Here is a 17309-nt window from a genome sequence, read left to right as displayed (position 1 = left end):
CTCTTTTATTTGCGGTCGCATTATAGCGCTATTTAGTTTCACTTACGTAACATGAACTAAACTTATGCGCGGGCGATACAAATATACAAATAGAATGAGACTATTGCCTTATACACTGTAAGCCGCCCTGAGTCTTCGGAGAAGGGCGGGGTATAAATGTAAACAAAACAAAAAAAAAAAATAGTATATTTTCAGAAATTTAAATTGTCACAGGGAATTTTATGAAAACCTAATGAAAATGCTTTTAAATAATGCTATGAAAATTTTTTAAAAAGTCAATTAAATTAAAAAAAAGGAAAGTGCTTCAGTATCGGACAAAACCCCTACCGCCCACCATGAAAGCTGGAACGCCCACTAGTGGGTGGTAGGGACCAGGTTGACTACCACTGTACTACGCAATGTAAGAAAAATGGTTTCTCTTGTTAAATATGGATCGAGGCCTTTACATTCATTATGGCAATATGTGAAGTGGTTAAGGTGCTGGAGCTAGAAACCAGGAGACTAAATTCTAGTCCCACCTAAGAATGAAAGCCAGTTGGGTGATTTGGGGCAAAGAGTTCTAGTCTTGCCTTAGGTATGAAAGCTGGCTGGGTATCTTTGGGCCAGTCACTCTCAGACCTATTCACCTCATAGAGTTGTTATTGTGGGGAAATAGAAAGGAGTATTATATATGTTCACTGCCTTGAGCTATTTATACAGATATTAAAGGTGGGATTAAAGTCAAATAAATAGTGAAGCACAATTACTTCATTCAAAGCTAGCTCTTCCATTAAGCAAGGGAAATAATTACCTCAAGCAGGTAGGCAACATAAGGTAAAGGTAAAGGTTCCCCTCGCACATACATGCTAATCATTGCCGAGATGGGGCAGTGCTCATCTCCATTTCAAAGCCGAAGAGCCAGCACTGTCTGAAGACATCTCCATGGTCATGTGGCCAGCATGACTTAACGCCAAAGGCACACAGAACGCTGTTACCTTCCCACCAAGGTGGTCCCTATTTTTTCTACTTGCATTTTTACATGCTTTCAAAACTGCTAGGTTGGCAGAAGCTGGGACAAGTAACGGGAGCTCACCCCATTACACGGCAGCACTAGGGATTCGAAACGCCGAGCTGCCAACCTTTCGATCGACAAGCTCAACGTCCTAGCCCCTGAGCCACCGCGTCCCTAGGCAACATATTAGCTTCATTTCAACATATGATTCACATACATTAAAATTTATAATGCAGAGATCAAGGGATGCTAAAATTGCCAGATAAATGGCAACCTTAATAGTTATTAATAGTTATATAATAGTCATTGCTTAATATTTCAGAGAACAGCCAGGAACAATTATCATCAACCATTAAAAAAACCAGAGTCAATACAAACGTTGTCGGACGGTATGTGGAAAATGAGTACAAGATTAAGCGATTTAAAGACTTAGGAACTGTTTTTTAATCCTCTACAACAGATGTGGGGAACTACGTCCTTTTTATGACTTGTGGACTTCAACTCCCAGAATTCCTGAGCCATTTTTCTGCAAAAAAATATCAGAACCACAGTGGGGAAGGGCGGCCGTCAGAATTTTGAATCCGTAAGATCGTAAGTACCTTTTGTTAGATTCATCATAACCTCAAATGGTTGCTAAAAGATTGGTCGTAGTGGAGGACTACCTGTACTGTCAAGCTAACTGCAACACAGCAGATCCATTGTATGTCCAACATACAACTGCATCATGCAACCACATTGGCTCATTCTTCCTGCAAAAAATCTTGATTGCAGAAAATATCTTGATTGCAGAAAATATGACTTTAGTAACAGAGTTGTTAATGCCTGGAATGCACTACCAGACTCTGTGGTCTCTTCCCAAAATCCCCAAAGCTTTAACCAAAAACTGTCTACTATTGACCTCACCCCATTTCTGCAAGGGGTGTGCATAAGAGCACCAACATGCCTACTGTTCCTGTCCTAATGTTCCCTTTGATTGTATCCAATTTCTTATAGTTATTACATACTTATGATTATATATATGCTTATATATCATATAGTTATTTCATGCTTATGCTTATATATACTGTTGTGATAAATAAATAAATAAATAAATAAAATAAATCTGAATACTGCTCCATGTCTGCCTTAAAATTAATTAAACCAGGAGCAGACAGTCTAGAAAGGCTGATAAAGCTGTGAAATTTTCAGTTCAAACCATCTTTCAACTCCTGCCAAAGACTGGTGTGGAGGCTGGAAATAATTTAGAAAGGTTGAGAGAAGGTCAAAGAGCTTGTAATTGAATAATTCAGCCCAGATAGCAAACTGAAGCAAAAGGAAAAACTTTAGCATCCTGACAAATAAGCATTAGATATGAAACCTGGAAATACATATTGAAATACGTAACTAATAATGGCTTTATGGCTAATCAATAAGCATTATTATTGCTAAAATAACTGGGTTGTTGTTTTTTGCTCATGGGACAGAATGAATATTACTTTCCATTGTCACTCTAGGTCAGGGATCTCCAACCTGGGCAACTTTAAGACTTGTGGACTTCAACTCCCAGAGTTGAGTTCAACTCTGAGAGTTGAAGTCCACAAGTCTTAAAGTTGCCACGGTTGGAGACCCCTGACCTAGATAGAAGATAAATCTTCCCCAAATAAGCTGTTTGTACATTTTTTAAAGTTTTTTTTTAACAAACATACCAATCGGTGAACAGTGTAGAACCTGGGTGTCCTAGATTCTAATACAAATAAAACTAGTAGAATTGATCATAGTTACTACCTTCAACCAACTTATATATTTTTAATAATATATTCTAATAATTCCTAATAATGATACACATTTATATTAAGTTGCACTCTGTCATTATTCAATTATTCCATGCTTTCTCTTGTTTTTATTATATAAAAGTGTATACACTAATATTCTACCTTCTCTAATTTCTATCTCTTATACTAACTTTTAATCATGTCATCCTTTATTAAAAACCATTTTCTTTCTGTCCTACCTAACTTCTAATCATGTCACCTACCTAAAAAAAGAAAAGAAAGAGAGGGAAAAGGAAAAGCAAATCGGAACAATAACAAAAATGAGAAATCATCTATCCATCGTCTCTTGCACACTTCAATACTTTAATTGCTGTTCTCTTTTTTTGGCTTGCTTCCTATATTCCTCTCTTGGATCTTTATCTCTCTCTGCATCTGCTTCTTGGCTGGTCAATCTAGGTATGTCTCCCATCACTACCTGCTTCCACTGCATAGTTTCCAAAATTTCTGCCCAGGCCCCTATCTCCCTTTCAAAAGTAGCTTCCAACTCTCTTAGTATATTTTCCCCCTGATTTAATTCAGCAGTCACAGTTATTTTCATTGTTGTCTCTTCTTTGACTTCTTCCTCCATTTCTTCTGTTGACTCCTCCCTTTCCTGGGCGTCTTGGTCTTTAGTCATAATCAGGCGTGAAATGCTCCCGGTTCGGACCAGATCACCTGATCCGGTAGCAATGGCAGTGGGTGGTTCGGAGAACCAGTAGCAATTTTTTTTCTTTGGCTGAAAAAATGCTTTTAAAAGAAAAAAAAAAGCCTCTGATGATCGTGTGGCTCAGCTGGGATCGTCAGAGGCTTTTAAAAACATTTTTTCTACAACCTCTTCAGCCCTAGAGGTTGTAAAAATATGCTTTTAAAAGGCTCCTCCTCTGACAATCCCAGCTGAATTGCCTGATTGCCAGAGGCTTTTCTTTTCTTCTAAAAGCATTTTTTTGCCTTTAAAAGAAAAAAAAGCTTCTTCGGTAGAAGAAGTTGTAGAAAAAATGCTTTTAAAAGTAAAAAAAAAAAGTTGGCCACACCCACCCAATCCCATTACTTCCACCACCACCAAGCCATGGCCACAGAACTGGTAGTAACAAATTTAACATTTCACCACTGCTCATCATTCCTCATATGGTATTTTCAATTTTTTCCGTAATCTCCTTCAATCCTTTCTCCATTTTTTTTTTTTGTGTTCTGAAAAAGTAACACCATCTCCTTTGAAATTCCATTCATTTCTTCCTTATAAGGCATCTTATTTTGTTTTAAAAAGTTCAACTTTTATCCAGTATCCCAGGAACTATTTAGTCAGTCCTTAAATTGCCCTTCAAGGAGTGCACTAACCCCAGTTCTTTGTATCCCCTAGCTAAACAATCAGTTCCATTTAAATAGTCCCAGCAGTTATTACAAGCTTCTTTGTGTCCCCTTTACAGGTTAAATCTTCTAGCATAACATTCAGGAATAATCCAATAAATATTTTCACAGTCCTTCATATAGGTCAGTGTTGGCAAACCCATGGCACGCGTTCCAGAAGTGGCACGTGAAACCGTCCCGAGGCAAATGCGTGCCCTCGCTGGCTCCTTGTCGCGTTCCTGTGCTCAAATGCGTGCCGGTCAGCTGGCTGTTGTGCATGGGCGATGCTGGCGGACCACGCATGTGCGAGGCGGCACACGTGCCATAGGTTTGCCAACATGCATGCGCGATGGACCGCCGCACTTCTGAGGTCGCCAGCACCGCATGCATAATGGCCAGCTAGCCGGCGCGCGTTTGAGCACAGGAACGCAATGGGAGCTGGTGAGCCGCACATTTGCCTCGGGATGCGGGCGGCACGTGAGAACGCGAAAGGTTCGCCAACACTGATATAGGTATTCCCAAACTTGTAATTTTTCCTTTCATCAGCAGGTGGCACTCTCAACTTAAGTTTCAGTATCAAAAAGTCAATAAATGATAAAATTCTAAAAAGGCTGAGAGATGACGGATAGAGATATAATATCTTGTAATACTATGATTGTATTAAAAACTAACAGAAATAAATAGGAAGTATAACTTGGGAAAATATTAACACATATATAGATATATAATAGAATTTATTATAACCATAAATATACTAAGGTTAGGAGGTGGAAGACTGTGAGTAGGCATATTTAAATGTATTATTATAATTAACAGTGTGCAAAAATATATTGGAATTTATAGCTTTTAAGAACTACAAATTCAGGGGACTTAGAGATATAATACGGGGACCGATTAAATTTTATTAATAAATGGTGTTTATAGAAAACTTTCGATCGACAAGCTCAGCGTCTTAGCCCCTGAGCCACCACATCCCCTAGATAAAAACTATGCATATGCAATTGTTTATTACTGTTAGCACTGCGTAAAAAATGTATTGACCAAGTCATTACACTGTCCACAAAATATGTTGGTTGTTAAAGGAAAACTACAAATAAAACATATACAATAAAAAATAACCATGTGATTGTTTAACAACTGTGGCAAAAAGATTGTAAAGTCCCTTAATGATCTCATTGCTTAGCGATAGATGTTCTATTCCCAATTGTAATCATAAGCCAAGGACTACCTGTACTATGTCCTTAACTCCTGTACAATCACACAGTGTGTGCTTTCATTCATACGCAACACATTCTCATTATCTTTATCCACAAATGCTACAGCTTGCCCAGAACAAGCGCTGTGTCAGCTTTGGAAGCCATACTAGGCCGAAGGCTTCCGCGCCTTCGTGGGGTTTTCTGGAACGCTGACACATTGCCCCTTACTGCCTGAATCCAAATTATTTAGGTTATATTTATTTATTAACCTGTTTTTTCACAGCTGGGTATTCCTAGTTGACAACAGTAAAGTCTTGTGAAGTCCACAGCTGAAGTTACGGAAAGCCTCACTTGTGTTTTGGAATTACTTGCATCTCCTCATTATGTTCTGGATTGTTCTGAACCCCTTCAGTTGGAAAAACAGGTTGATTAATTAAACTAATGCATAAACCGTATATTTGCAAAGCTCCATTTTTCCTCAAGTGTTGAACTTATACAGATCTCTTAATTTTATCCCAACCGTATCTCTGTTAGTCAAGTTGGGCTAAGAGCAGTAGTGGGATTCAGCCAGTTCGCACCACTTCTGGAGAACCGGTTGTTAACTTTCTGAGCAGTTTGGTGAGCTGGTTGTTGGAGGAAATCATTAAGGCAGAGAACCGGTTGTTAATTTATTTGAATCCCACCACTGGCTAAGAGATAATGCCTAGATAGCAATAGCACATAGACTTCACAGTGCTTCACAGCCCTCTCTAAGCGGTTTACGGAGTCAGCCTATTGCCCCCAACAATTTGGATCCTCATTTTACTGACCTTGGAAGGATGGAAGGCTGAGTCAACCTTGAGCTGAACAGGATCGAACTGCCAAAAGCTGGCAGTTAGCAGAAGTAGCCTGCAGTACTGCATTCTAACCACTGCACTACTGCACTGCTCATGGATGAAGGTCACTCAGTCAGGTCTTTTATGCCTTTGAGGAGTCAAATTGAACCTGGGTTCCATCCAGTGGTGAAATTCAATTTTTTTTACTACTGTGGGCATGGCTTGGTGGGTGTGGTGTGGCTTGGTGGGCATGGCTTGGTGGGCACGGCAGGGGAAGGATACTGCAAAATCTCCATTCCCACCCCACTCTGTGGGCAGCCAGAGGTGGTATTTGCCGGTTCTCCAAACTGTTCAAAATTTCCGCTACCGGTTCTCCAGAACCTGTCAGAACCTGCTGGATTTCATCCGTGGTTCTATCAGTATTTAACTGTAGTCTCTGTACCTACAAATGCCTTGTATGAACTGAGATGTCCTGAGAATTAAATTTCTCTAAGGTGGTGACATCCAATGGGACATAATCATCCCTAGCTAGGCACCAGCCTCAAAGGTTAATTTTTCCTGCAAACCTTTTGAGCGCCACATAGATCCAATAGTCATCCTTAGAAAAAAAATTTAAAAATGTTTCAGCTTTATTGTAGTCTCATAAGAATGCTTGCTTGCTTGTTTCTTCCCCCACCTCAAAAAAAAAAAAAAAGATGAAAATAAGTTGTGGTAGAAAAGAATAAATCTGAGCAAAGGCATTGATTTGAGGGAGATGCGATTGCCTTAAAACTTTGAATAATTCTCGGAGATGATTTGAACTTGAAGCCTTAAAAGGCTCTGAAGTGACTGAAAGGGTGGAAAAATCAGTGGATTTTTAGACATACACAGTGGTGGGATTCAGCCAGTTCGCACCACTTCGGGAGAACCGGTTGTTAACTTTCTGAGCAGTTTGGTGAACTGGTTGTTGGAAGAAATCATTAAGGCAGAGAACTGGTTGTTAAATTATTTGAATCCCACCACTGGACATACCTACCCAATTCAAATCTCAGATCAGGTTCTACTGAATTGTGTTGCCTTAGGGTTTTGATGGCAAATGCAACCCTGTCTCTCTCAGATCACCTGAGGACAAGGAGGAGACAGCACACCTGATCAATGATAACGGAGCTCTGACAGCGGTGATAACCAGTTTGTGTGTGCAGGTAAGTGTCCCGTCTGCATAACCCTTTTTTTCCCCAAAAGGTGAGCCATTTTGAGAATATATAGAGCAAGTTTGGTCTAGTGATGAAGGCACTAGGATGGAACCAGGAGATGGTGAGTTCTAGTCCCAACTCAAGCATGAAAGCTGTCTGGGTGGCCAATCGCCAGGAAACTGTGAGTTCTAGTCCCACCTCAAGCATGAAAGCTGTCTGGGTGGCCAGTCACCAGGAAACTGTGAGTTCTAGTCCCACCTCAAGCATGAAAGCTGTCTGTGGGGCCAGTCACCAGGAAACTGTGAGTTCTAGTCCTACTTCAGGCATGAATGCGGATTTTGGCCATTCACTTTCTCTCAGCCCAACCCACCTCACAAGGTTGTTATTGTGGGGAAAAGAGGAGGAGGAAGAAATATTAGATATGTTCTCCATATCTAATATTAATCATTATATCTAATTCACAGACACTGAGAGCCTCAGAATCTTCTTTCATTGGGAGTGTTACTTAGAACCCTGACATTAATATAAGTAGATATAATTATATATATATATATATATATATATATATATATATATATATATATATATATATATATATATATATATATATATATATATATATATATAATACAATAATAAAGTTATGATATAAATAAATATTTATACCACTCTCACAAACTGCAAATTAATCCAGGGACTCCAAAAGGTTGCCAGTCTTCCTTTACTTCATGGTAACCCATTTCTATATTTCATATGTTTCATGGTTGATTTTAAGCTCTTCCTCATTATTAAGCAGCACAGAATGAGCTTTCAATGGAAAAATTTTTAACTAATGGAAATATATAATCTATTTCTAGCAGCAGCTGGTCATTAAATCAATGGGAAACCCAAGTTCCTTGCACGAACATCTGAGTTGCAAAACAAGATTGGGAACAGTAAGAGTACAGGTAGTCCTTGATTTATGACCCATTATGAAGTTTGCCCATTATGATCATTAGTTGTGATGGTTGAAAAGGTCACCCATGTAACCAGTCCAATGTAATGACCTTTTTGTCATGTTGATAAAGAAACAACATGGTCTTTAAGTAAACCAATTGTTCACTATGGGCTGGATTTGTTGAAAACCAGAAGTAAATGCCATTTTAAGCAAAAATGTCATAAAATGTGGTCTTGTGACCATGAGACACTGCAAATTGCCATAAATGCAGCCATCAGAACTTCAGAACCAGGTTGTAAGTGCTGCTGTGGAGGTCCATAAATTTTGAACGTTTGCTAAGCGACTGGTTGCAAGTCAAGGACTATGGTATACAAAATGGAGCTTTCTGTTTCTTCAGAACGGACCAAAACTGCCCTAAAATATGAAAAACTTTGAATATTGAGGGCTAATCCCAAGTCATATGAAATGCCAAGATAGATCAAAATAACCGTGTTTCCCTGAAAATAAGACCCTGACTTATACTTCTTTTCCCACCAAAAAAAGCTCCAGGTCTTATTTTCAGGGGGAATATCATCCACTCACTCATCTGACTTGCGTGTGTCACCCTCAGCCTCTTTTTCACCATCAGAGGCCTTCAGGAACTTCTTCGTCCAGCAAGGCCAGCATAGCTTTCCTGAAGTCTTCTATAGCCAGTAACAGAACTCTAGATCAGGGTTCTCCAACCTTGATCCCTTTAAGACTTGTGGACTTCAACTCTGGGAGTCTTAAGGGGACCACAAGTCTTAAGGGGACCAAGGTTGGAGACCCCTGATCTAGATTGATCTGGAGCTCTGTTATCAGCTACAAAAGACTTCAGGAAAGCCAGCTTGCCAGCTGCAGAAGAAATGGGCTGGCTGGCGAGGTAGGTGTCGGCGTGTGCGAGGCCTGGCTGCAACTGTCCAAAGGTAAGTGATAGGGCAGCTCAAATCCCCCCATCCTCCCCCAGCTTAATTTTTACCTGTGCAGCCTGGAGTGGGCGGGGTCTTAAATAGGGCTTATTTTGGGGAGTAGGGCTTATATTGGGTGCACTGTAGAAAAATTAAGCTAGGACTTACTTTCTGAATAGGTCGTATTTTCGGGGAAACACAGTAACATAAAATTAAGCTTTCCTGTACAAAAACATTACAGGATATATTATTTGACCAGAGAAAGACCATAAGTCCATATCTTGCCTGTTTCCAGCAAAGCACTCCACAGATTTAACTTTCCACAATTTGATATCCACCAGAAATGTTTGGTTTACGGAACCCTCCAAATTCCTGAAGACATATGATATGGAAATTTATCCTCATTTTAAAAAAACAAACAAACCAACACACCACCTTTCTAATGTCCCTGCTAAGGGACTGGTCATCAGTCAAGTACTACCTGTACTCGGTTTATCCCAGAGATATACTTGAAGCAGAATCAGGAGATTGACTAGGATAAGAAAAGAAATGCAAACACCACGTTCTGCTCTAGCAGAAAACACTCTTCTCTCTTAACTGCTGCCCGGAAGAGGCATCTTTGCTACTGTGGTGGGTCCTTTTCAATCAAAGCACATCTGTAATGGTATGCCTTTCGCCACCCTGTCTCCTTCTGCTACTTTCCAGAAAACACAAGGTGGTCTGTCTCTCAAAACTGCCGCACCCGAATCACCCAAACCAGACTTTTTTTGTCAAGAGATCTTGGGATTGAAGATTCCGCAGCCCTGGCATACATCAAGGGAGGATTTATTTCAATATGTTGTTGCAACTACTTTTGTCAGGTTATCCGTCTCGGGAGAGATGTTCATTTCTTACAGCTCATTGTGCCATCTGTTTAAAAAGCCAACCGCTCGTCTCCGTGCTAGGAGACCACAGATGGAGATTTTTCCCCCTTGTGTGCACAACTGTCAATGGATGACAAAGCCTTGCTGTTTCCAGCCAGGTGGAATTGCTGGGGAGGAGGGGAGAGCAATGTGGGTGCTCCTGTACAGGTTGAATCTTTGCCTCTGGGTACCGAGCGATGCACAGCGAACAATGCCAGTCAGTTCCCTTTCTAAGGCAATTTTAACCTATCAAGTGAGCATCAAACTACATGTAGATAAAGCAAAAGTTTATTTTCTCTCCTAGGCATGTTTCCTCGCGGCAAGATCCTGCTGTACTGAGTTGAAAATAGTTCTTAGGTGAATGGAGGGATCACGGCTTTTGATGAGACAAATAAAAGGAGAGATATAGGTAGTCTTTGACTTAAGACTGTAGAGGAGCTTGCTCATTAATCATATCATGAGAGCCGTAAAGAAAGTCACTCAGATAATTGACACAATTTTATGAACTTTTTGTGGCAATTCTTAAGCCACCCTGTGGTTGTTAAGTAAACCAATTGTTTGCTAAAGGCCGTTTTTTGCCAAAAACTGAATGCGCTGGTTCCCAGCAAAAATGTTGTAAAATGGACACTTGGCAACGGACCCTGTAAATGTTTGTAAATGTGAGTCCATTGCCAAGCATCTGAAATGCGGACATGTGGCTACAGGTGGGAGAGGCCCTCATAATGTATTTACCCCTGTAGAGGTCTGTCATAACTTTGAATAGTTGCTAAATGACTGATCATAAATTGAGGACTACTTGGTATGCTTACTTATTGAGTAAGGTTGTTCTGTTATGTGGCGAAAGTGACTGCCTGTGAAGGCTCCTGGATTGGGGCTGAAAGGCAAAAACAGAAGCAGCATGCTCCGTTACATAATTGGGTAGACCAGGTTGCCCTGATAGACTGGTCCCACCAGAGAAAAAGAAACGATCAGATAGATAACATTCTTTGCATTCAAGACAGCAAAAAAAATCTATGGAGATTCTCATCCAGGTCATGGTTGTTCCAAAGGTGATTTCCTTCCTCAAGCAGCCACTAGACTTCCTTGTTTTTTCTTTGAAGACATTTTTTGCTTCACATCTAAGAAGCTTCTTCAGCTCTGACTGGATGGCGAGGAATGGTTCCAAGAAGGCTCCAAACTTATTTACATCACTCAGATGACCCTGAAGACCAGGGGTGAAATGCTACCGGTTCAGACCGGTTTGCCCAAACCGGTAGTAAAAAAATGCTACCGGTTCGGGCAATCCAGTAGTATAAAAATTGCTACCGGTTTGAGCGAACCAGTATTTCCAATGATCAGCTGTGCCGCACGATTTATATTCTTCTTTCTAACGAATCTAAAACGTGCAACACAGCTGTTCCCTCCTTCGCTGTTCTACTTACCTTTGCAGACTTAGAAAAGGCTTCGTAATCCTCCTTTTTCAGCGCTGTGCGGTAGCACCTGCAGTGCGCATGTGCACAAAGCGCACATTTGCCACGCACCGTGCATACACATGTGAAGCAAACCAGTAGCCAAGTAAAGCGAACCGGTAGCAGACTTCAGAGCATTTCATCCCTGCTGAAGACACAGATAAACCTCCAAGTGGCCTCAACAATTCTTTAAAAGAATGCAAATGACCAGCTGTCTGCCAGGTATATAAATCCTTCCATTCCCCACCATCTAACTGGAGCTGAAGAAGCTTCCTGGATGAGAAGCAAAACCTCTTCAAAGAAAAACCAGAAAGTTCAGATGCCTCTTGGGAAAAAAAGCACCTTTGGGACTAGGCAGTGGAAGCCACAGTTTGCAGTCCTGAGTTATTTTCCTACTTTGGATTTGAGCTCTAATCACTCAAATGGAGGGAAACAACGGAGGAAAAGAGTGCAGGCAGTCTTTATTTATTTATTTATTTATTTAATCGCATTTTTATACCGCCCTATCTCCCAAGGGACTCAGGGCGGTTTACAGCCTAATAAAACATGCATATAAATGGGACGACTTCCGGTATCCAGCGGCAACGGACGTCTGGAAGGCTTCTCCTGCCTCCAGCGCCCGAATCCGGCCGCCGCCGAGGCCCTCAGGGGCCAGGTGTTCCGAAAAGGACACCTGCCGCACGGACGGCTCGCCAGGGGTCTCCCAGCCGACATACAGGACTGTGGGGACCGATGCTGGCGCGTCCTAGGCTCGGCGGGGTTCGGAGGCCACAGGCCGCGGCCATTATTTTGGTCGTCGCCTGGGCCGCTGTGCCCAGTGACACCGGGGCATTGGATCTATAACTGCAGCAGCCTGGTGGTGAACAGGGCACGGAGAAGAATTGAGGAGGAGAAGGGAAGGGAATATCGGTGGCGTGGTGGAGTGCTCCGGAGTGCGGGGGTTTTCTCCCCTGCGGTTGGAAGGAGCACGAGTTATTCTGGAGAGGAGAACTTAAAATAAGAAGATTACGGTTTTGTGGAGCTCTGGAGAGAAGAGGTGATGGAGAAATTTAGGAGGGAAGGTTTGAGGCCCCTCCTTCTGGGGAACAGTGGTGGCGTCCAGCTTCCGCCTTCACTATGAGAATTTTGATGACATCACTTCCCTTGACTTCCTGGTTGACTAACTGTACTCTGGACTCGTTGCTCCTGTGAGTGCCCCTGGTGGATCCGGAGGAAATTACAAGGATACTGTGCCTGCCTGAGGATTTTGTATTTTTTTTCCTTAATGGCAAAAGGTCAGAGACCAACTGCTGGAGAGATGGAGAATTTTGGAAAAGTTATCTAATATGGACAAGAAATTGGATGAAATAAGAGCAGAAATTGTGACTATCCAAAAGGATTTAAAGGATACTCAACAAGTTTCAGCAGAAAACAAGCAGAAAGTGGAAGGTTTGGAGGGTGAGATGCGGGCAGTGCAGAAAAGAGAGGAGACGACAGGCAATGCTGTGCTTGGACCACAGAGGGATAAAATGTCTTATTTCCTTAGGTTTCAAAATTTGGAAGAAGTGGACCAAGAAGACTTGAGAGATGTTGTGACTAAATTGTTGGGAGAATTTCTTGGGAGAGGTGTTGATTTCATGAATTGGGATGTGGATCGAGTTTATAGAGTTAATTCGCAATATGCACGCACGCATGCAGTTCCCAGAGAGGTTCATGTCAAATTTGTGAGAAGAGAGACGAGAGATGAAATTCTTAGAAAACATAGGAGTGGGGCACTGATTTACAGGGGCAGGGAGATAGCCATTCTGAGGCAGATTCCCAGACAGGTACGTGAAAAAAGAAAGAAATATTATTTTTTGTCAAGCAAATTGTACCAGAAGGGAGTGGGCTTCAGATGGCTGATGCCAGAGGGATTGATGATTTTCCGGGAGGGCATTACGACAAAATCAGTACAATTATGGAGGCTACGGCCTATGTGGAGGAACACAAAGCCTTCCTGGAATCAGATGACCCAGGAATTGAAGAAGGGGAGGTTATAGATCATGGGGCTGAAGCGGCTGCCGCTGTTGCGGCCCTGGAGTTGGGTCAGGCTGAACCCAGAGTTCTGAGATCCAAAACTAGGAAGTGATAAAGATATTTGTGTTGGTTTTCCTTATTCTCTTTTGTACGATATTCTGTTTATTCTTGACTCTTCTTTATTACGTATTTAAAATTTGCAAACTTAGCTACTTCGTGTCACCTGCTTGCCTTATGGCTGTTGTATGTGTTAAAAAATTTGAGTAAAATTCTTATTTTAGATAAGAAAAATGAAAATTTACCATACCTGATATGTATTTGTATAAACCTTTTTTGACTAATAAAAACTTTTTGAATAACAAAAACATGCATATAAATATAAAATAAAACACCAATTTAAAAAACTTATTAAATAAGGCCGAATATTAAAACTACAATAAGATAATAAAACCCCGTTAAAACCAGATTTAAATTTAAAATTCTAGTCCAGTCCTGCGCAGATAAATAGATGTGTCTTAAGCTCGTGGTGAAAGGTTCGAAGGTCAGGAAGTTGGCGAAGTCCTGGGGGAAGTTCGTTCCAGAGGGTGGGAGCCCCCACAGAAAAGGCCCTTCCCCTGGGTGTCGCCAGCCGGCACTGCCTGGCTGACGGCACCCTGAGGAGTCCCTCCCTGTGAGAGCGCACAGGTCGGTGGGAGGCAATCGGTGGCAGCAGACGGTCCCGTAAGTAAGCCGGCCCAATGCCGTGGAGCGCTTTGAAGATAGTTACCAAAACCTTGACTGACAACCATTTGTTTGGCAACCATTCGAAATAACAATGGTATGGAAAAATAGTGCCCACATTTACGACTGTTGCAGCATTCCCACAGTCTCATGATCAAAATTTGGGCACTTGGCAAGCGGCATAATTTACAACTCCTGCGGGATCCCGATGTCGTGTGAAACACCATTTGCAACCTTCCCAGCTGGCAAAGTCAATGGGGAAAGCTGGACTCATTTAACAACTGCATAGTTTATTTAACGACCACAATAATTCATGGTTTAATAACCATGGCAAAAAAAGGTTGTAAAATTGGACATGGCTCATTTAACAGCTGTGGAGGCACAGTGGTTAGAGTGCAGTACTGCAGGCTACTTCTGCTGACTGCCGGCTGACTGCAATTTGGCAGATCGAATCTCACCAGGCTCAGGGTTGACTCAGCCTTCCATCCTTCCGAGGTGGGTAACATGAGGACCCAGATTGTTGGGGGCAAGAGGCTGACTCTATAAACCGCTTAGAGAGGGCTGTAAAGCACTGTGAAGCGGTATATAAGTCTAAGTGCTATTGCTATTAACAACCACCTTGCTTAGCAATGGCAATTATGGTTCCATTTGTAGTCACAAATTGAAGACCACCTGTAAGGAAAGGATGTCCGGGATCCATTGATACATCTCTGACTTTCAGTCTCCATAAAAAAAAAGCTCTGCTATTAAGGGATCAGACAAGGTTATTGGCTTATTTGTGCAGAATTATCAACCCTGTGAACTACAAGCCCTTTGGGTGCATAGAGAAATGCTCAGCTGAGATACTAACCTCCACAGAATACCTCGGGGTTTCGCTGCGCTCTCCCAGTATTGCTGAACAGGGCCAAAAGCAGCAAGGAAAACAAGGCCCGAAGGAATGCAGCCATGCCTTAAGCCTTAACCTGGAAAAACAGACAGGACAAAGGTAAACCAAGGTGCTTTCATGGCTACTCCATCTCTTCTTAATCTGCTGCTCTTTAACGATGCTACAATTGCAGCTTCTAGCATCTTTATCCGATTCACCAGACCACCCAACAAATCAGGAAGGCTGAAGGTCAAGGAAGTGTAGCCTAGTTTTTAGAGGTTCGATCCTGAGACACCCACCGGTTTTATAACCATCCCATACACATCATGCGGCCAAATATCTTCACCAACTATGCGAAACATTTAATTGGATATGTTGTTTTATTGTCCTATTATTTTTCTCTTCTTTGATAATCTCCTTCCACTTATGACTGTAACTTTGTTGCTTGTATCCTTACAATTTATACTGATATTGTTTCCTGATTGCTTATTTGTAGCTTATGACTATCATTAAGTGTTGTATTATTAAATGTAAAATTTGTACTCTATGACTATCATTATGTGTTGTAAGTGTTGTACTTTGATGAACACTGAGAGCATATGAACCAAGACAAATTCCTTGTGTGTCCATTCACACTTGGCCAATAAAAAAATTCTATTCTATTCTATTCTGTTCTGTTCTGTTCTGTTCTGTTCTACTCTAAATTTGATTCTCATTTATTCTCATGTATTATAGAATAGAATAGAATAGAATTTTATTGGCCAAGTGTGATTGGACACACAAGGAATTTGTCTTGGTGCATATGCTCTCAGTGTACATAAAAGAAAAGATACGTTCATCAAGGTACAACATTTACAACACAATTGATGGTCAATATATCAATATAAATCATAAGGATTGCCAGCAACAAGTTATAGTCATACAGTCATAAGTGGAAAGAGATTGGTGATGGGAACTATGAAACGATTAATAGTAGTGCAGATTCAGTAAATAGTCTGACAGTGTTGAGGGAATTATTTGTTTAGCAGAGTGATGGCCTTTGGGAAAAAACTGTTCTTGTGTCTAGTTGTTCTGGTGTGCAGTGCTCTATAGCGTCGTTTTGAGGGTAGGAGTTGAAACAGTTTATGTCCAGGATGCGAGGGATCTGCAAATATTTTCACGGCCCTCTTCTTGATTCGTGCAGTATACAGGTCCTCAATGGAAGGCAGGTTGGTAGCAATTATTTTTTCTGCAGTTCTAATTATCCTCTGAAGTCTGTGTTTTTCTTGTTGGGTTGCAGAACCGAACCAGACAGTTATAGAGGTGCAAATGACAGACTCAATAATTCCTCTGTAGAACTGGATCAGCAGCTCCTTGGGCAGTTTGAGCTTGCTGAGTTGGCGCAGAAAGAACATACTTTGTTGTCCTTTTTTAATGATGTTTTTGATGTTAGCTGTCCATTTGAGATCTTGCGATATGATAGAACCCAGAAATTTGAAGGTTTCTACTGTTGATACTGTGTTGTCAAGTATTGTGAGAGGTGGAAGTATGGAAGGATTTCTCATAAAGTCTACCACCATTTCTACGGTTTTGAGTGTGTTCAGTTCCAGATTGTTTTGGTTGCACCACAAGGCTAGTCGTTCGACCTCTTGTCTATATGCGGATTCGTCATTGTCTCGAATGAGACCAATCACTGTTGTGTCATCTGCAAACTTCAGTAGCTTAACAGATGGATCATTGGAGATGCAGTCATTGGTATACAGAGAGAAGAGAAGTGGGGAGAGCACACAGCCTTGGGGGGCCCCTGTGCTAATTGTACAGGTATTTGATGTGATCTTGCTTAGCTTCACCTGCTGCTTCCTGTTTGTTAGGAAGCTTGTGATCCACTTACAAGTCTGTTCCGGTACCTGTAGCTGGTTTAGCTTAGTTAGAAGAATGTCTGGAATGATGGTATTGAATGCTGAACTAAAGTCTACAAAAAGGACCCTTTCATAGGTCTTTGGAGACTCAAGATGTTGTAGGATGTTGTAGATGTTGTGCAGAGCCATATTAACAGCATCATCTGTTGATCTATTTGCTCGGTATGCAAATTGCAAGGGGTCTAACAGCGGATCCGTGATGGTTTTCAGGTAGAATTATTGTAAAAGCTGTCCAAAGACTGCAATGAAGATATTTGATTTTATAACCATTCCCACATTTTTGACCTGGCTCTTTGAACAGTTTTTTTGG

General features: G+C 41.3%; 1 protein-coding gene across 1 annotated transcript in view; it reads right to left on the bottom strand.

Moving 5' to 3' along the window:
- The window catches only part of CNPY1 (canopy FGF signaling regulator 1), a 67133-nt gene extending 51950 nt beyond the window's left edge, over nt 1-15183 (bottom strand). Inside the window, exon 1 of the mRNA XM_058183921.1 lies at nt 15087-15183. Within this exon, the coding sequence (XP_058039904.1) occupies nt 15087-15183 (97 nt within the window). The remainder of the gene's footprint in view (nt 1-15086) is intronic.
- Between the last annotated feature and the right edge of the window lie 2126 nt (nt 15184-17309).

Source organism: Ahaetulla prasina, chromosome 4 (genome assembly GCF_028640845.1).
Source record: "Ahaetulla prasina isolate Xishuangbanna chromosome 4, ASM2864084v1, whole genome shotgun sequence".
NCBI lineage: Eukaryota > Metazoa > Chordata > Lepidosauria > Squamata > Colubridae > Ahaetulla > Ahaetulla prasina.
This window is presented reverse-complemented; position numbering and strand designations above follow the sequence as displayed.